Source organism: Accipiter gentilis, chromosome 30 (genome assembly GCF_929443795.1).
Source record: "Accipiter gentilis chromosome 30, bAccGen1.1, whole genome shotgun sequence".
NCBI lineage: Eukaryota > Metazoa > Chordata > Aves > Accipitriformes > Accipitridae > Astur > Astur gentilis.
Genome location: NC_064909.1, coordinates 14,644,664 through 14,666,027, shown reverse-complemented (window position 1 = coordinate 14,666,027; position 21,364 = coordinate 14,644,664). Strand labels below are relative to the sequence as shown.

The window sequence follows — 21,364 nt, the reverse complement described above, 5'->3', positions numbered from 1 at the left end:
TCACACTTGTCTGTATAGCATTATATATGCCTGTCTGTTGCGTAAACAGATAAAATGGGAAAAATGTGTCAAATGTAATTTGAAATGTTTATTTTTGCTTGATTGCACAAAATGCAAATTCAGGGTAGCAAAAATAAGGATGAACAGCAGTTTAGTATGAGTGTTGGTTAGTTTGTCTGCTGTTCTGACTATTATTGTGTGCTTCAAAAACAGAGTCACATAGATATCAGAATAAAGTTGAGACAGTGAGTATAAGTACTAACTTCCTTCCTTCCTTCCTTTAGATTTGAATAATGTGGCTGCCACTACCCAGGTCCTTGTTATTGGAGCAACTAACAGACCTGACTCACTGGACCCTGCACTGAGACGAGCTGGGAGATTTGATCGAGAAATTTGTTTAGGGATCCCAGATGAAGCAGCAAGAGAAAAGTATGTGTTATAAAGTTTAAGCTTCTTTTTGTTGAATTAATAAATAAGGAAACAATGTGTAAGTTAACATACAAATTAAGAAAAAGTGCTTTATTATGTTTAGTCCTATTTCTGCCTATACACACCTATGGATCAGCACACACTGAGAAGTGCAGAAGACATTAAGTGTACATCTACTCTTTGTCTTGGTAGCTGTGTCTAAATTTGGGGTGGTTTCCTTTCTTGTGTGCCAGTCTGCTTTTAGCATTATGTTAATGGGTTTTCAAGTGCCTTAACAGTATAGATGTTGGAATTAAATATGGCTTTTCTGTTGTTGAGGAGGTTAACGTTCTGTCTTTCATGATCCTTATGTAATTATTAAATTAGGAACATAAATTAATTATAGCCTGTTAGTCCTCTCAAGCACATACCTTAAGCGCCAGGCCTGGAGTCTTCCATTCCATTCCTTGTGGAAATACGCCAGTCCAGGCATTAAGCTGAGCTGCAGTCTTCCTGTTTTGTGTAATTGACCCTTTTTACTCCCAAGATCCGTGGTTGTCAGATGGAATTAAAAAAAACCCCACCACATTATATTTTTAATTTTTTAATTAAAAAGGAACTGTTACTCATTTCCACAACAGCAGAAAACACAGGAAGGTAAGTTTGAAAACAGCTGTGGCTTATCTTGTTACAGGAAGGAAAGAAAGGTTCTAGCTCAATTAATCTTATTTCTAAGTTGAAAAAGCAGACTATTCTGCTTGCAGCATTGCTGACTGTGTTGTCAGCACTACTGGCCATTATCCCACCCTTTCCCACATACCCCACTTCTGGCCATGCTTCCACTTTTTTTTTTTTTTTTTTTATTGTCTTCTTCCTCCAGATCTACAGCCCTGTAGGAATTATGTTCCTCTTGGTTGTAGGAAAACGTGCAGTTGACTGATGAGAGTTCTGATTCTATGACATTTTAGGTTCATGTTAAAAATACAATATACCCAGAAACAGCACTATTTCAAAGGATAAGAGTTGTGAATGGGAGAGCCACTGTAGTGTGTAGAGACTGTTCACAAGTTAGAGTGTAGTCACATTCGTTCATATTATTGTTTTGTATAATTGTATGTATTTGTGTTCCTGCAGGTGTAGGCTTCCAGGAACTGTTGATTTTTATTTTCTTTTTTAAATTATCCCCCCCCCCCCCCCCCCCCCCCCCCGCCTCGCTGCTTTTCTGTTTTGTTCTGGGTTTGGGGTGGTTTTTGTTGGGGGACTTTGTTCCTTTTTTTAAAATAAAAGGATCATATAGAAACAAAAGTCCTTATAGTGTGTTGATTTACCACATAATAAATCAGTCTTGCTGAAGACTTGATTTGAACTGCTTAGCTGTGGTTCTACAGCCTTAGGGGGTGGAGTAGGATGAGGAGGTGTACCTGGAGATCTTGCTTTACTTGCAGTGTTTTCCTGTGCATGTAAAACACATGAAGGAAAATAATATGTGGAGGGGACAAATTTGGAACGAGCCATTTACAATTCTTAACTTTTTATAATTTAAGTCACTTGATTAGCTACAGTTGTCAGGCAGGTTGAAAAATTCTTGAAACCAAGCTAGTATCACTAATAAAGATTTAAATGAGAGATGATGGAACTTGTTAGTGGGGGAGGCGAACAGATGAAATGCATTATAATTGCAGAGTTTTGAATAGTTTAGTAACTTGCTCTTTTCATAACTTTTCTGTAGTTACATTACTTGATCTGGAAATAATTTAAACTAGTTTTCATTGCAACTAGAAAGTATGTTAATGATCTTCACTTCTTTGGTTTGTGCTGCCTTTTTAAAATATTTTCCCAATGAAGTGATGTTTTGCTGTTTTTAAACAAGTTGATTCGATCCCTCTGCTCAGAGTTCAGTGCCAGTATTTGTGCGGTGACATTGGCTTTTGTCTTTTTGTTTTGTTTTGTTTTGACTATTCATGTAGTTTTCAGTTGTCCTTGGCTTAGAAGAACAGCAGGAAGTCTTGGTGGTGGACCTTGAAGGAGGTTTTTAAAGCTTCAGCCTTGATACAGAGTGCAAAAACTCCATTTAAAAAAAAAGGTGTGAAGCATAGCACTTCGCTGTCAGTTACATAGAGCGGTTTTGTATTAGTGGTGGAACTGCATAGGTAGGTGTAACTTCGGCTTTTGAATGAGGATGGGGTAACACGCAAGGTGTACAGATAAGCTGTGTGTTGCCTGTTGGAAATTTTACTGGGGACGCAGGAAATACCTGCAGTTATATTCCACTGACATTAGTAGGGGAAAGATACTAAAGATTAACAGACAGAGCTCCTCACACAGTCTGATTTTATTTGCTCCTTGCAGAATAGTTTGTTGTAGATATTCTTCAATAAATAAATAAAAGTGGGATGGAACAGACAATGCAGACTAAGGTTGTTAGGAATGCAAGGTTAAATATCTCAGTGGATAACTTGTGTGCATCTCTGTGGTACACTCTGAGATCTACTCTGTCAATTTTGAATCATAAACTAAGTTTTAAAGAATCTATAATACTTTGATCCACCAAAACTAGCTTTTACCCACTGATTGACATTGCCTGGCTGATGCTGTTGATTTTCCATTTTAGAAACTGAAAGGAAATATATAGCATAGTTTTGTGGGTTTCAGTGTTGATTGCTTCCTAGTTTAATGAAAACTGTTCCCACTGTACTACTTCAGTTCATGTGGACTGAAAGAGGCCTTAAATCAATGATGTTTGTTTTCACATGAAAATAAAAAAAGCCACAGCTTCATCTTTATTTTGTTGTTCTTCCTTTCCCTACTTGATTAGAATTCTTCAGACTTTGTGTCGAAAACTTAAGCTCCCGGAGTCCTTTGATTTTCATCATCTAGCACGGCTGACTCCAGGTTACGTGGGTGCTGATTTGATGGCACTTTGTCGTGAGGCAGCTATGTGCACAGTGAACAGGGTCCTGATAAAATCTGAGGAGCAGAAAAGGAAACACATACACGCTGGAGAAAACACAGCTGAAGAAGGCATAGGAATAAGAACAGACATCCTGGTGGGAGAAGATACCAAGCAACTAGAACTTCTTCCTAAGGTATTTGTTCCTTAAGTATGTGCGTCTAATATCTTAAGAATTGAGCCATTTTATAGTTGTGAAAGTCATTCCTCAAAAATCCTTAAACATCTATGGCCAATGTAATATTAAATTTAGATTTAGATATATTGGCTCCTAGAGCCAGAAGCTTCATTCCTAATGACCCATATGAGTTTGAGTAAGTGGCTCCCAAAACCCACACCTTCAAAAATTGTATTAATGTTTTATACAAGGTGTGGGTTTTTTCCTTGGGTTTTTCATTGTTGTTGTTGTTTGTGTTGTTTTGTTTTCTAGCAGACCATTGATTAAAATAGTGGCTATATCTCTCTTCAAAAGTGTATCAACTGTAAGAGAACTGTAAGAATATCAGACTTGCACTGAGTTTTAACTAAGCTGTTTGCTGTACCCTCAGTGAAATATCTATTGTGATGCCTGGGGCTCTTCCCTGACCTGGTATAGTTACAGTTAGCCAAAGTCTAGAAGTATTTATACAGTCTACATTTTCCCTCCAGCTATGTGATTGCTTGGGGTAAACCACATGTGGTGTCTAGTACCTGTAGCAAGTTTGAGGAAGATGTATCTATCCAGTAGAAAAGTTGGGTTAGCAATGTGACTTGAGCTGCAGAGAAGGTATCTGTTAATGTGCAGTACAGCTAGAACTCTGTTGCAGAAAATGGCATTTCCAGTGCCAGAATTATTCTGTGGCCCAAGTAACACGCTGATCAGTGAACCAGAACATCTGGATTATATAGAAATTCTTGGCCCTACGTCTCAAAATTTGGAGTGTGCGTGCGCCTTCATTCTGAGTAGGCTTCCTAAAGATTTGTCTGGAGAAGTAAAACAAAGGGGTTTTATATCCACATTGTACTCAGATTCTGGTTTTAGAAGGACTGTCAAAGAAAACTGTTATTGTAATTAACAAAAAACAGTGTAAAAAGCTGTAGTAAACCTTCGTATTAGAGTAACATAATCATACCGCATACCTCCCAGTGTTTCCTGGGGCCTGACATAGCCAAAAAAGTGGGGAGGGTCAGGTAGTTGCAGTTTTTATCAACATCACTGTGATCAAAGGGGTTATTGAGGAAGAGGAAGTCTAATCCTAACAGAGCCATGTTTTGATAGCTGGCAGGAGGTTGACATAGTCTAATACAGGGTATTGTCATTAAAACCGCTCCATTATGTTTATAATGGAAAAATAAACATACAAAACCTTTAAAAATCATTCACACAATTCGAGTAAACAAACCCCGTGGTCTCAACTATTTCAGAGTTTCTCTTAGTGATTCTGTTAAGAAGAGGGAGGGCTTAAAAGGAGTATCAGGCACTATAAACACTTTTATTTCTTTGTGGTCAGTTGTAAAGCTATCTTAGTTGCAACAAATAGGAAGTGATATTTTTCCCATATACTGCTGTAGGAATAATGTGGAAACTTAGGAGAGTTTTTATCCTCCCCCCCCCCCCCCCCGCCTTCCATCTTATAATGAAAATCCTAGTATAGTTTTACTTGTGGTGTGGTATCAATTTGCTTTGATACTGCCTTTCTGTATTAGAACTGGGATGTACTTATGTTGTGAAAGTAAGAAGTTCTTTGATCAAGTATTTTCTCGGGTAGTTTCCCCAATAAGGAAATGATTGGGGAAATTGGAACATACCTGCCGGGGGTGCCATGGTCTGCAAGATGGGACGGTCCTGAAAAGCATTACCCTGTATGTCTATTCTGTTTGCCCAAACTTTACCAGAGCCTGGTTACAAAACAAAGTCTAATCAGCCTGAGGACATGAGTTGATGATTTGAAATCAGATTATGCTAAATAAAAGTGTATAATCTAAAAGTATGTGTTAAGAGTTTTAAAGGTTTATACGTAACTGAATGTTCTACAAATTGCTGAAATTGTGCTGTTCAGCTGTGTTGTTCACTTTCTCTTCAGAGCAATTTCATATTAAAAACAGAATCAATACATACAATTAATACATATTTTAGAAATTTCAGTATGGAAAGAACTTTTTCCTAATCAGTGTGGGAGAAGCAGTGGGAAGAATTTGAACACAAAATACATGTACTATCTCTGTTTCTCTTGTATCTAAATCAAGATTGTAGTCTGTCAGCTCAGTGCCTTCACAAGTGTTAAATCTACATAGTGCTTTCCTGGAATTTTACCATTAATGTTAATTGTTAGTGTTATTTTTAATGTTGTTTTACATATTTTATGTGTATTGTACCTAATAATTTGTTTCATAGTAATTAATATTACAGTTGAAGAAAGTATGGCTTTGAAAAAGCCCTTTAAAAAATGGTTCTTAAAATCTAATCCAGTGCATAATCTTTTTCTCTCCCTTTCTGTGTACCCTAAGGATGAATTGCAGAGACTTTTGGATTTGCTGAAGAAGCAAGACCCCTTGCCTGAGGAGCAGCTGCAGAAGCTGTGCATTGAGATGAATGATTTTATTGTTGCACTGTCATCAGTGCAACCCTCTGCCAAGAGAGAAGGCTTTGTCACAATTCCTGATGTGACATGGGCAGATATTGGAGCCCTGGAGGATGTTCGGGAGGAGCTGACTATGGCAATATTAGTATGTCTCAACCTTACTTTCAAGGATTTTTTGCATTTCCTCCTATGCAGGAAATAAAACTATGCTTGTTTGGTTTTTAATATTTATTTAAGGTATAATGTGCTACCCATGAGTTGTAACATGCTACAAACTAGAAATTTTGCAACATCTTCATTTAAAATAGTCAAGACTTCTGTAATTTGCTTTCAAATTTTTTACAAGTCTGGTGCATTTATTTAACATTTCACTTATTGTAGTCATGCTTTCAGTTTTCAGTATGTTCATTATTGCTGAATCTTAAGTATTCTACAAGTTTTGTACCAATAACCTTAGTTACACGACTGCCACACAAAGAATTGGAGACTATTTAGCTGGAAGGTTAGCAGTCTCGCTGCCAGTCAGAGGGATACTTAACACTTTAAGATGAGAACTTAGGTAAATAAGGTAATTGCATCTGAATAATACTACTCTTCCATTTTGGGGTACTTATCAGTGCAAGATAATAAGATGCTGATTGACTGTTTATTCTTTCAGCCTGTAAAGAATTGGAATAACATGCTTATGAATGATTTTTTATCTAACTGTAACTGAAAAGTTTTGTGTTAGCTTTTTGTCACAGATAACTATGATAATTTCTTTTATAGGCACCTGTGCGAAACCCAGAGCAGTTTAAAGCTCTGGGCCTGACGACTCCAGCTGGTGTCCTGCTTGCAGGGCCTCCTGGGTGTGGCAAAACACTGTTAGCTAAGGTAATACATTTTCTAAACATGTTTAAAAATACTGAAGAATCTTCTTGAAGTGGATGTTTTTGTAGGAATGACTGAGTCTGGATGATACTGCCAGAAGTTGGGCTTTTGCACCTCTTCTTATCAGAAAATTAAATTTGGGCCTCTGTGCTAAAGTTATTTGATTTTCTTGTCATAAAGTTACAATTTTCCTTGAATTGAGAGGAAATTACTGCAGAAGTTGAAGGACTGAAGTTGGTTAAGAAGAAGGTAGCAAAGATGGGAATAAACTCTCATTAGATAACCATTTCTATGGAATATTTCACTGGAACTGAATGATACATTTGGAAGTAGTCTACATTCAATTATATTTATGTATTTTTATTTATTATATTTACCTTACTGAAAATACTTCTGTTTTACTTCTGCTTTCCTTGAGCATTTCAGTTCTTGTGGCCTCCCCATGTAAATGCAGATAATCATGCAAGTTTCCAGGTTGTCACTCATCTTTGTCTTTAAATGCTTTTATGTAGTTGAATATCTCTTTAACTCCCACTAAATATGAATAATTCTTCAGCTAATATGGGGGAGAGGGGTGGGGTGTAAATCTGGACACTGCCTCATTAGAGAGAGAACACCTTGCTAAATTCCCTGCCCCTCTCCCACTCTTAATTCCACATAATTACACTTTGTACTGTTTTCTATATTTTACAAACAGTTGCTAACTCTGTTCCTTCCCTTAAGTTTGTTTATTGCTCCATGGACAGATCCAAAGAAAACATGAAAAATGTGTTTTATATATACATCTGTCTTTCCTTTTTTGATAGGCTGTGGCAAATGAGTCTGGACTGAACTTCATATCTGTGAAAGGTCCTGAACTGCTAAATATGGTATGCACTAATCATTGTGCTTTTGTTATTTATGGAGTTCTTGCCCAAACTGTGGGGCAAGCAAAATTCCTGTTAATTACGTAACTGATACTGGTGCAACTGAAGTTGACTCATTTAACCTCTGCTTAAAGCTTTTAGCACTGAAGTTGTTCATGTGAAAAGGGAAAAAGCTATCTGGGTAGTTTAAGTATATATCTTAGTTTAAATTACCTGGCAGACGGAGCCTCCTTGACTGAAGTAGGATTTCTGAATGACCAACTACGTGCGTCACTGCTTTGATGTAGATGGGAAAAAGAACAAAAGTTCAAATCTACAGTAAGAACAACTGGTGATCATTAACTGCAAATCAGCAGCTTTCACTAAACAAAATAAAATAAAATTTTGAACTTTCATGTTCAGAAATGTGTTCTGTCAGTCATTTTAGCTTCTTAATAGAAGTTTGAAACCTTGGAAAGGAATGTGGTTTTTTAGTTGATCAGAGTCATTTTTAAAGATTTTGAATGTTAACACATAAAAGTGCTGTAGTCTGAGTTTTTGAAGTACTGGACTTAGAAGTGTTGTGATACAACTTCAGTCTCTTTTAGAGTTAAAAGAATGTGTTGAACTGAGCAAGATGGCTGCAGCCCATATCTTGTAAGACCATGGCAGTTATCTGTTTATCAGTAATGTGGAGGCTAGTATTTGATTATTTTTTTTCCCTAACTTTTTTCTAATGTGTGCTTCAAGTACTGATACAGGCAGGAAATACAACTCTTAAGTTAATTAGGAGCCCAACTTCCTTGTGGAGTAAAGAGAAAATGTCTGGCTGTGATTCACAGACTGTGTTAAGACATAAATTGTATCAAAACATGTTTGTTTGGAAAAAATGAAGTGTTTGCATTTACAACTTGGCAACCCCCGCCCCTGCAATTCACCATTCAAAGTGAAATTCTGGCTTACTTTCAGTTCTGTGCTGTCAACCCCCTGTCTTCAGGCAACTAGTATATGAACTTCAGACGTTCGTTGTGTTCAAATTGCTCACTGGGTCTGTTTATGAACAGTTGATGAACAACAGCGTCCTTAATGAAGATTGTATTTGTTAATTCTCATCAGTGGAGTGATGGCAAGTTAGATTTATTCCCCAGAAAGTAGGAATTCTATTAAATTCTGAATGTACTGCAAATTGTCAAAAGTGAGCTAGTGACAACTAGTTCCCATGTAAGTCTTGATCAGTAAGGAAGCAGAGATAACAGACTGTTATCAGAAGTAAACTGGTTAGCAAGTTGCACTTCTCCATTGCAAAGCACCTCAAATACTGTTTAAAACTGATTTATTTTTTTTTCAAGCAAAATCTTCATGACTTGCATCATTTCACTGTGATTTGTCATTTCTTTTAGTATGTCGGTGAAAGTGAACGTGCTGTACGTCAGGTATTCCAGCGTGCCAGGAATTCAGCCCCCTGTGTTATATTTTTTGATGAAGTTGATGCTTTGTGCCCTCGGAGGTCTGACCGTGAAGTGAGTCTGTCTTTAAAATATCTCCATAAATAATCTCAGTTGCAGCTTTTGTGCCATTGTGCTAGTAACAGAAGTATCTGGAAGGGTACTACGTTCAGTATCTCCCAAGAAAAACAATCTGATAGGCTTTTTCATATTTGAGGAAAAATATGTTGGTCAAATTTTATAAAGCTTAATACTTTTTTTAGTATGCATATGTAGAAAAAAAATATCCAGAGAATGTGTGTATAACCACCAACTTGGCTGTGTAGAGCCGTAGGAAAAGATGGAGTGCAGTTTAATACCATGTTTAATTTATGGCCAAATCCTGACACCTGTATGCAACTGTAATGCTTGCATGAAGTATGTACTTATTTGAATAACGTGAACTGGGTCATGAAAATATTTGAGGCAGGAGCATAAGTGGAATACATTAGACTTCAGAGCTATTCCACCTGTGAAGTTTTCTCTGCCTTAATTTTTGTTGTTGTTTTGGAATAGGAACTACCTACGCCTAGGATTAACTTCTGCTTTTGCAGGAGGGCAATATTAGTGCAAAGTGTTAGTGTGTTGAAAGGAAAGCTGCTCTATTTTTTTATGTAGAGGAAGTGCATCTGTTTTATGATACTGTACTGGTGTGTATATGTTGATGGTTGAAAGAAAAGATGCTTTTTTTCAACAGAAAACTTCAGTACAGTACTGTTCAGATATTGCCGTCAATGACTTTAACAGAAGGACTGCTGTAGTTCTCGTTCATAGGAGAGAGGAAGTTTGAACAACTGTTTCTGAATTGTACCTTGTCTTCTGAATTTGCATACTTCACTTCCTATGAAAGATCGCCAAGCTGAAAAGTTCAGACTTGACTTCTTGAATGTCCTGAGGTGGTGGTTCCCACAGAGCCCTAAAGATGTCCAATACTAGGCACCACAGTAGGCATAGATGGTAGCCAAGGAAGGGCAACAAGTGTGCTTTGGGCTCACTATATTTCACTTCTGTGGTGGCAGCAGCAGGCAGCAACTTGGTGCCTAGAAGCCCACCCCTGCTCCTCACAGCCTCATTTAACCATGTAGAGGTACTGTCTGGGCCGGAGACTGGTGACTTTCTAAGGCTGTGATACTGGTGACAATCCTTGGGATTCGTAACTGAAACTCAGGGCCGTTTGGTGTTTCCACTGGCTCTTTGAGACCTATGTGCATTTTCACCTCATCTTCTAATTTTCCGTATGTAGATTTATATTTTTGTACGTTTAAAATAAAACAGTAACACTTAGAACAACATTCTTCAAAATCATCAAGCGGTTTTACTGCATAATTGAACTCTTGTTCTCCAGCTCCTCTGCTTTCTCTTTGTCTCCCCAACTCTAGAATGAAATTCAGATTAAGGTATTGAGTTTGGTTATAGGATATCACTACTATGGAGTTAACATTTAACTCTGAGTAGCTCACCTGCTGAATCTGTTGTTTCAGAGGTTTCAATATTTGGAGAGACACACACACACACACACACACACACAAAAAAAACCCCCCACCAAAACCCAAACCACCTGAATATTGAGAAGTTTTGGGTGTTCTTATTGAGATAGATGAGAGAATGTTTAGTATAAATATTTATATATACTTCTTTGAGTCCTTCATTTTTAATGGGAGAGAAAATGTTTGCCACATGTTAAAGTGTGTGGCAGGTGTATCGGTAGCATGAATTTGAGGTGGAAATGGGCTAAGAATACGGTAGTAGAAATCCAGAATGCAGCTACATTGGACGTGTGAAAAAGAAACTTTTTTGTTGAGTAGTATTTCAGGGCAGGGAGTTAGTAGATCTTTTGTTTCTTTTACTTTGAAATATTCACATTCCCACTGTTTCCTCAATTTTGTTGACAAGTTTCTCCTTTTAAAGTCAGGAGCCAGTGTCCGAGTAGTTAACCAGTTACTCACAGAGATGGATGGTCTGGAGAATCGTCAGCAGGTTTTCATTATGGCTGCCACAAACAGGCCTGGTAAGGACCCAAAAATCATGAACAAGAGAAATCGGACAACCTTGGTTCTCTTGTAATGAAATCGTGTCGTCTTACGTATTTGAATTCTATAACTAACCTTGTTCTGTACTTAAAATTACAGTGTCTCCTCGAATCCAAACCTTTTCTGATAAATTAATCTGTTCCACATTCTTGTGACAGCGTGAGATGAAGCAACCTCTTTAAAATGTATCTTAATTAGCACCTGATACAATTGCTGTAAAATGCTTTCAAAGACTTTGATTTAATCGGACTTTATATTATGTCCTTGGAACATGAAAGAACAAAAAAGAACTGAAACATAAATGATATATTTTTTGCTTTTTTCATTGATTTTCTATCCAAAGCAACCTTATAGTTTTCTGCTATTTTTAATTTTTTTGCCTTGAGGCATCTGTCTCATGTGAAATAATTTTTCCATTTGCTTATCTTTTCCTTTCTGGGTTTCATGTTCTGAACTCAGTTCCCTCATGTTCTGTCAAGCTTTGGTATTGACAGCTGTCTGTGCTCCCTTGCCAGCTTTTCGGTTTTTGGTAGCTTTTGCAGTTCCTGCAGCATCTTCGTAGTTAATAAGCTAAACACTGATATCTGCTTTGTAATCATCATGTGGTTACAACCAACTTTCTGCCTCTTTTTTTTTTATTTTTTATTATTATTTTTGTATTATGGAGAACTCTTGTGTTTTGTACACAGCAAGAAACTTGTCTTTTCCTGAATTTGAACTCCATCTAGATGCTGAGCATTAGAAGGAAAGGAATTTGTTGTCGATATAGAAACATATGCATATGAAGATTTTTCACTTCCTTGGTTATAAGCATTGTCTGAATATTGCAACTGAAATTAATTATAGGGTTACTAGTCTCTCTTGGTAAAACCATACTGGTGTAGGTACCAGAATTTTGGAAAGAACCTTTGCGCCTAGAGCATGTATTTGGCAAATTACTGGTAATGACAAGACACAGTTAGTTGATTCATACCTGCATGTATTAAGTATGGACAAGATATAGAATTCTGATGAGAAATGGCTTAACAGGGAAAAATAGCAGCATAGCTACTTTGGATATAAACTGGAAGATGAGAAAGTTAAAAATGTGACAGATTGCTTGGGTTCTACAGATTAAGGAAAATTTGGTCTGAAATCACCTAAAATAGGCAACTATTTTGTTTTTTTCCAAGGGTCAAGAAATTCAAAGATTTTGAGGAAAATTTTCCTCTCTTGAATTCTTTGCACCATGAGAGACTATCAAGCCTTCTACATGGTGAAGTATGGCAGTAGATGCTTAAATCTATATCTGCTTGTAGAAATTCTTTGATTTAAAGTGGTAAGTTTTCCTGGCATGAGCTTGATGATTCTGACCTATTTAATCTAATGTAGAAAAGAGAATAAGGTTATGCAATGTAGCACATCTATATATAGGTACAGTTAGATGTACCAAGAGTGTTAGTACTGGTGTCATCAAGTTGCCTTAGGAAAGAAATCTCTTGCTAAATTAGTTATGCTAGTGCAAGTGTTTATATCAAGCAGCCTTTTTTTGTTAGTGTTTCTCAGGGGCTTTGTATCTAATTGCTGATGACAGTAAACTGGTCGTTATCTCTGACTGGTAGTGTGGGGTGTGAATTCCAACACCGTTGAAGTTGAGGAAACATCCAGCTTGACTTCCTGCAGTGCCACCTCAGGTGTACCACAGGTATACATGGGACGAATACTTTTAGGGCCAGTGTGCGTATGTGGCACTGTTCTGAGGTAACGCATCCTCTTGTAGATCTCCTTTTCATGCATAGATGAAATAGACATCTGTGCAGTTGTTAATCCATCTCTTTATAAGCCTTATACTGCATGCAGTTTTATCATTATGTTGGTATAAAGTACCTTTGTAATGGTTTGGGGATTTTTTCCTCTTTTTTTTTTTTTCTTTTTTTTTTTTTTTTTTTCTTTTCTCAGTTTAAAAAAGTCACTGTTGCCTTGTTGAGCTGCAGTGGTAAATGTACTCTTTTACTATACTGGAATAGTTAAAATTACAAAACTTTCATGAGTAACGCAGGTTGAACTAATATTTGAGGGAAGCTGGGAAATTTGTAAGGCATGAACTCAGCAGTATATTACTAGCCAGTGACATGGATGAAAAAAGTGAATTTGAGGTAAAATGTCAAACGTAAAGAAAATGCAAAGGCAGGCATAACAAATGTAATCATCAAATTGAAGAGTATAACTGTATCTGCAAATTCTGTAAATGGAAGTGAATGGTATCTTGATAAAGGAGTTGTTTTGCCAACACAATAAAATAATTTTTTCTGAACAGCAAAGCTTGATACATCCAGCTTTTGCTAGAGGAAGCAGTTATCTATGCAGTTTGGATCTCTTGCTTCAGCTGTGTGTGTGAATAACGCTTTGGATAGGTTTAGACTACAAACTTTTGCTGTGATATTTGCATTTGTCAGTGTGAAGAAATATAGTTTCCAATTGATGCGGCTTTTATCAGAACAACTTTTACTGAAGTTGTAGTTAAATTGGGGAAACCGATTTAAACCACGACATCCTCGTGTAGTTTATTTACCATTTATGAGACTTAGGAAGAGGCAGCGTTCACCAAACTCAATTTTGCTAGCATGATCTGGGTAATTAATAGGAGCACACTGCCGGTAGAGAACAGTGAAGTCTGTGCTAGTAAAGCTCTCTTAACACCCTAAGAACAAAATGTCCAAGCAGGGACCTGTGGGAGAACCATAGCTTATACTGGCTAGTATATTTAAATGATTCCCACAAACAGTAAAAGTTGTGGTGCCTGAAAAGCTCTTGTGCTTATAAGTCTGACATTTGTATGAAAGATTTTTCTGTCATAGTTATCTTGAATAGAGGTACTGGGAAGTTGTGTAGTCTAAATAATACATGTGTCCCAGCAGAACTTCCTGGGATCTTCCACTGGGCCAGTATTGTGAAGTGTGAGATCTCATCTTTTTTTAATCCATGTTAGTATAATTTAATGGAAGAGAAAATGGCTTTTCAAGATGCTTCATTTCTAGAGTGGTTGCATGCATTCTAGCTTTTACAGTTGGTTGCTGGTACTGTTTGTGACTGTTAGTGTATGTTGAGAGCATTGTAGTCTCAGAGACCATCATGCCAAAAGAAGAGCCTTCTCTCCTAAAAACATCATTATTACAAAGAATAATAGTACTAGCACTAGGGTAGCAGTGGCTCAAACAGTTTTGGCATCAAGGTATGTTCCTGGTACAATTGTTCCAGTGAGGTGTTAGCACCTGTGACAAGGTATTATTGTGAAAGGTGGTGTTTTATATACCCTGTGGCTGAAGACTGCCAAATTCTTTTTTTTTTTTTTTTTTTTTTTTTATAATAGCCTTTAAGGACTTGGAACACTCTAATTCCCATTTTGCCAACAGGGCAGGCACAATAGATTGGTTCCTTTGTTTATCATATACAGTCTGCAAGTGGTAATTCTTATTGTGGCAGTGCTGAAATAAGCCTTTGATCTGTCCTTAAAAGCAGGATATTTGAATGTTTTTTGCACTTAACTCAGTGACTTTGAAAGTCCTCTATAGATCTTTCTTGACTATTGCTAATTTAGCAGGGATGCAGTATTCCCAACTCAATCTCTTTCCACCTAAATGCAGAACCAATGTCAAACTTTGTCTGAAAAGGATTAAACTTTTAAAGCACGCAATGTAATTAAAAAGGTGGGGGGCGGGGGGAGAAGAGGCAGAAGTGTCATGTCCTGCTAGAAACTTTAGGGGTCAGAATAATTATATTATTTTTCAATCTACTTCCTTCCCCAAATCCAAGACTAAATACTTACAAAACCATCAAGCACTACTGTTAACTAAGGTCTGTAATTTCCCACAATTTTCTAGTTACCAGTGTGAGATTCAGTATTGGATACTGCTGCTTTCTGCTCTTGTCTTACTTCCCCAGGCTGTGAACATTCATAAACTCTTTAGAGAAATGCTGACCAAGGCAGCAGCAGCATTTTCTATGGGATCTAAGGAACTGTATGTAACCTGAGGAAACAGACAAGAAATCAGTGAAACGCTACAAACTGGTAGTGATTTAAGGTTGACATAAACTGTGATGATGTCTTTGTTTTTATTCATGGGGTTTTTTTCCTAGGTTTTTAAAATTCTGATATCTTAGAGCATGGTCCTAGTTTCAGTGAGTTCTATTTTTCTTTAGCAAGTTTATGTTAGTTTTGTAGAGCTATTCACCTGAACCACATGTTTTGAAACAGTAAAAAAATAATCTTCAGTCTCTGACAATAGTTACAGTTTTGGTTTGTGTTTTTTGTTTGTTATGTTTATACCTGTTTATACATGTTGCTGAATTAAAGGCAAGATAAGATCTAAAAAAAGCACCTAATATGTGAGGCATAGAACAATTTCTTTCATGATAGTTCTAATTCACACAAAATATATTTCTGCATTTCACCAGCCCTTGAATGTTATCTATCTTTTACAGTAACTTTAGTGAGTTCATTTGTTGTGTAGGGAGCAAAGTTATTAACTGCAGTGTTCGTCTGGACAGCATTCACCTTTTAGGGCTTCTGAGCCTTTGTTCCAGAACATCACAAATGTGGCAGCCTTGATCTTGTATGCTTCAAATATAATTTTAAAAAGCTGTAGTGAGTATAGGAGAAGTTTGATCGACTCAGCACAATAGTCGTTGTTGCTGGTATGCAGTGAACTTTCATAAACATTGTTGACTCCTGTACAGTTGAGATAAGACATGAATAATCAACTGGAAATTAGTGTGAGACTAATAGATTTTATTATAGGACAATAGAATGTCACATTATAGGGATTCATGTAAAGATACTTTCAATAGAATTTAATGAAGAGGATAGAATTTTGTAGTTTGGAGAGCAGTGTAGCAAACTGAAATATTACATAATTCTCTAGAGGGTAGTGCCTGTTTTAACATTTAAAAACATAACAGGGAATGGATGTACTTTAAATGTCTTAATATGTAATTTTGCCAAATTATTTGGAAAATGGTACTACTGTCTTCTAACAACATAGTCAACACCATTGACTACATCAGAAAGCCAAGGCAGAAAATTATTAACTAGACATTTCTTTTAATAGAAGTATATTCTCTCTGTGAGACAACTGCTTGGAAAAGGAATGCTCTGCGTTATCACGTTTCCATGTTCCACTTTCAAACTTCAGAGGTAATGATAGGCTTTGAAAGAGGTTACTATGATAACTACCTTAATTTCATTAAAATATTAAATGTAGCTAAAATAAGTTGACTCTGTTTAGATAAGTTTTGAGATAATAGATATGGAGAGAACATTATGATTTATCAGGATGGAATGCTTTGAAATTCCTGAAAGGGGAGCATTATTCAATTCTTTTAAACAGATAGGAAGTGCATCTAATGAGTGAGTTTGACCAACGAGTAAATACTAATTTTCCATGTTATGTGACTTGGATTTTCAAGAAGTTCAGGCCCACCCAGGTCTGAATCAGCAGAGTGAAGTGAATTGACTCTTAAGGAGATGGAGAGTGTAGATCTCTGCATTAAACTTTGGTATGGTCTTCTCATTGTAAACCACTGTCACTGCAGCTTATTGAATTAGTACAAGTTGTGGTAACTCTTTGAATATGGGCAATGTAATCGTTTATGTACAAACAGATGGATGCATCTTTAGACTGTATCACTACCTTTGTATCATTGGACAGATAGTGTGGCAAGTGCTGTGTTCTTAGCATGCAAAATGGAAACAGTATTTTCCATATCAAGCTTAGTATTTTTAAAGAGCTTTTGAAGTTTTAGAATGGGGAAGTTATCAAGTGCATGGTGTTCTAATGCAATCCCTATTGAGAGTATTTGTTTTGATGTTTGTAATTGATCTGTTGAGTGAACTTTGTCATCTCATCTTAATTATGTGGCAAGACTTCTGTCCACAGAGACACAAAACCAGGAAAGTGCACTTGTGCCAAAAGCAAGATAAAGTATGGCACTATGCACACACATATAAGAAAGATGTTTTTGTCTGGGCCTGCCATGGCAGGGATTCTGTTTAACTTTTGTTTCATCTGCTCTGGATTAAATTAATACATCAAGTTCTTCCTTTTTTTCTCACCATTCTTGTTGCATTCGCAATAGCTGATTTTTGCCTACATAGATGCCTCTGGACATGACTGCTGTATCTCGGGGAAAAAAATTTGCTTTTGTCCAAGAAAAAGACAGTGGAGCTATTTTTAATGTATGCATCTCATTCTACTTTTTGTCCTTGAGTGTGATACCTTGAGGTGAGAGAAACTTGAACAAAACTATGCACATCTTTAAAAAGTGAATCAAGACTACCTTGTGATAGGATTGGGTAGTTGGAGTCTTGACAGAGTTAAACAAACTTTTTTCATTTGCAAAAAAGGGATAGCTGTGCTTCCATGCCACTGTTCTGGGGTTTGGGTGGTGGGGTTTTTGTTTTGTTTTCTTTTCTTTTAAACGTCTGTACAGTAGGGATTAACCATTTAACTTTTCCCTCAGTTCTTCACCTTTAATATACGTGAATGCATGTAGTTTTTCTGCTAGCTACATTTTGTGAGGAGGATGTAATGATTTTAGGGGTGTTGACAGCTTCATTTAGAGTCCTTGATAGTTTCTAGCTTAAGACTTAGGTGTAACTTTGAACTGTTATTTTTGGATAGCTTGCAATAGCTACTTAACACATCTATATAACTTAACAGACTTCAGAAAAGTAGTTTTCTTTGTATCTTCTGTGGGTGCTTTTGTGACTTTGCTGTTCACGTTACTGTAGTGTGTAGGATATCATAGAATCATTTAGGTTGGAAAAGATCTTTAAGAACAATTCCAACCCTTAACCTAACACTGCCAAGGCCACCACTAAACCATGTCCCTAAGTGCCACGTCTACATGTCTTTTAAATACTTCCAGGGATGATGACTCAAAAGAATTCCTTAGTGAAATAGAGCAATACTGTCCTTGGTTTGGGTAGACAGGGAAATGGGGCATCAAGAAGCATTTGGAAACATAATCCAGGCAGTTTCTGCTGAAATACAGACAGGAATTGAGGTCTTTCCCAGGTTATTTGCCCTCTTTGTATCTCTTGTTATACCACTATTCCTTAGTATTTATATCCTGACTTACTGTTTGTGGAAGTTCAGTATTGAAGCCTGTAGTGCTAAAAGGCTGCTAGACATTTCTATTACATTTAAGCTTTGAATGGTTTTCTAGAAATGTTTGCGATGATTTTTTGGTTTCTTAGTTCTCCACACGTAATAAAATTTGGAGTCTGTAGTTCTTCCTGGGAGCCAAACTCTGTACTTTGCAGCTGCATTTTGTGGTTTCATGGGTTTCCTATTTTACTATTCAGAAAATTAATAGGTTGTAGAAATGCAAATGTCCAGTAAAATTGTTTAGATATTGATGCTTATGATTGGCCCTGTGTACTTGTTATTCTTAATTTATCACTGTGCCTTTCAAGCAGATTTGCAACAGTTAATATGGGTAGAGTTCCTTCCAATGGAACAAACTAGAAGCATTTTTTTCCCTTGTTATGAATTAATGTGGAATTCCTCACTTGACCATGCTAGGCATGACAGTAAAAATGTTCTAGTACTGTATTGCTAAAGATAGTTGTCTTCATTTTTGAAGAGGTGAAACTAGTATTTATAAGCCATCTTTGAGCAGGTGTGGCTTAACTGTACTGGTAATAGAGGCTCCTACCTGACAGAGATGAAACTATTTCAGTCAGCTATTTTAATGCTCAGAGCTTCATATCATGGCACAAATGCTTCTTTGAATCTTGCTACAAGTATGCATGTATTCCTTCTTCTGTGTACACTTTCCTAAGGTTGTATCTCATTTCAGGATAATTTTTTTTTTCTCCCCCTCCCCCCCCCCCCCCAAGATATAATTGACCCAGCTATCCTGCGTCCTGGTAGACTGGATAAAACACTATATGTGGGTTTGCCGCCACCTGAAGATCGACTTGCTATTTTAAAGACAATCACCAAAGTGAGTATTTGGAAATAAATCCTTACCTTGAAGCTCAGTGGAATGATTTAAGATAAATTAAATTTTACAGAGAATTGCATAATCCTGTCTCATGAAATACTTTCAGATAATACATGAGGTCATAAAAATAAACCATCAGCCACATTTGCTGTTAAATTTGCTCTGAGACTGCAAGGGCTTGATAGATCTTGAGTGAAGCAAACCTGTTAAACATAGAAGCTGCTGCCTTTACAGTCACAGTTTGAACAGTCACAGTTGAACAGATTTAATTAAAAGATTCCTATCTGTGTGAGTAATGGGCCTAGAAGTGGTTTGTAAGCTTTTTTTGGGGGGGGAGGTCCACACATTCACCAAAATGATTCACAATCTCCAGCTGTATTTGCTCAACAGTAATTGTGACACTTAATTGCTTTTAGGATTAAAGGAAGCTTGTGATGATAGAGGTTGTAGGTCAAAGTAAATGTGAAAATGTAAAATACCTGCCTTCATGGGTCCTCCCTGTGGTTAATGGCACATTCCGCCAGTTCAGAGATTTGGATTATAGAATTCTATTTGAGTATTTCTCTTAAGTACGGTACAGTAGTAATCAAGGCCTTAAAAAAAGAACATACAAAGCATTATGAATTACTCAGATATTTCCTACTTTTTCCAGTAGATCAACATTGATTGTTAAGAGCAGGTGTTCTATCAGATATTTTTTTTGAGCTGCAAAGGAGACCAAGTCTTCACTATAGAGAAAAGATAGCAGTGTATTATGGAAAGTGTGGCAAAAATTATTTAGCAAACTTGTAAAAAGATAATTCAGACTTGCATAAGCATAAAGTTGTGGTGTACACAATAGTTAATCCATAAGAGAATTCAGAAAGTGAGAACTCATTCAAGCATGTTCCTTCATGCCAAAATGATTGTTCAAAAGTCAGACTCATTACAAATTCAGGATGGTTGACTTTCCTTCACTTGTTCTATGCATTACTTCATGGAGGAAAAAAAGTAAGTATGACCCCATTTGCTATTAGCAGTAGAACAGTTTATTGTTTCTAAGTTTTATAAAAATAGTTAAAACTTTTTACAACCCTGTTCTTAAAGATGGTTGCTGTTTGAAAGACCTAGAGGGAATTTGAGTGTTATATCCATGAGTCATTTTCAAACATACTGTAAGAAATTATGGCTTTTATTTTACCAAATTTATTTTTAAAGATAACTCAAAGTGTTCTTTAAAAATTGGGCTTATATGATTGTTCTGACTTAATACAACCAACCTTGTTCTTCTGGAAGAAGTGGATAGTAAGGGTCTAGTCTAGTGACTGTCTAATCAGAGAAGGATTCTGGTACAGAGTTTACATCTGCTCTGTTTTTTAATGTACAGGTGTTGAGCCTTGCTCTACCTAATTTTTGCCAGAAAATCTTTGGAGATTTGTAACTGTCTCAGATGCTCTCACTGTAATTAGTGGTGTAGGAAAATAGTGCAGCAAAGCTTGGTGCAAGACTTCATGGGAGGGGAAGGTGGTATTAAACAAACTGATTTGTCTCACACTGTCATGGATTTCACTTGCTAATGCTCGTCACAGCCACATATAGTCACCCAGATGCATGCATCCAAGAGGTAGGGCCAGGATCACTTGTGTTCAACACTGAGGATAAGGAACTCTGTGTTGAGGCCTCATTTCATCTCTTGGCTTCCCCTTGACTGGCAATGACAAACTGGTTGTTAGAACTGTTTTCTGGATTCCCTTTAAGAATCAAACAGTTCAGAATCGTGCTTACTTCAGCTGCCATAAATGTTGGGCGAGGTTGCTGAAAAGTGTCTTTACTACCTCCTTCTGGGAATCTTTGTGTCTACAGTCTATCTTCCTGTTGGAATAACACCAAGAGGAGTGGCACATGGGATGTGCTAACCTTGTCATTATCCTGTTAGAGTGTATTTGTCTTCTCCTGACAAACCATCTTTGCTGTGCCCTTACCTGATTACGGGTCGTCTTGTGATGTAAGCAATGCATTGCATAGTGTTTACCAGCTTGGTTCCTGTGGATCCTGTCCTTAGTTATCAGGGCATGTTATTTTTGGAATGCCAGATACTTCCATGCATACTTAATTCATACTAGTCCTAATATTTTGGTTCCAAATCTTTGTAGTGAATGAGGTGTTAAGTCTTTAATGGATTTTTTTTTTTAGCTCTTAATTAAGAGGCCAGCAGAAATGAGATACAAACACTCTCTGAGTGAGTCTT

The 21,364-nt window shown here is 36.9% G+C and overlaps 1 protein-coding gene across 2 annotated transcripts in view; it reads left to right on the top strand.

Moving 5' to 3' along the window:
* Positions 1 to 21,364, top strand: part of NVL (nuclear VCP like) — a 44,043-nt gene that overhangs the window by 12,754 nt on the left and 9,925 nt on the right. For both annotated transcript variants that reach the window (XM_049833675.1, XM_049833674.1), the window contains 8 exons: positions 285 to 429; positions 3,224 to 3,494; positions 5,846 to 6,064; positions 6,688 to 6,792; positions 7,596 to 7,658; positions 9,035 to 9,154; positions 11,027 to 11,126; positions 19,031 to 19,137. In XM_049833675.1, the coding sequence (XP_049689632.1) occupies positions 285 to 429; positions 3,224 to 3,494; positions 5,846 to 6,064; positions 6,688 to 6,792; positions 7,596 to 7,658; positions 9,035 to 9,154; positions 11,027 to 11,126; positions 19,031 to 19,137 (1,130 nt within the window). The remainder of the gene's footprint in view (positions 1 to 284; positions 430 to 3,223; positions 3,495 to 5,845; positions 6,065 to 6,687; positions 6,793 to 7,595; positions 7,659 to 9,034; positions 9,155 to 11,026; positions 11,127 to 19,030; positions 19,138 to 21,364) is intronic.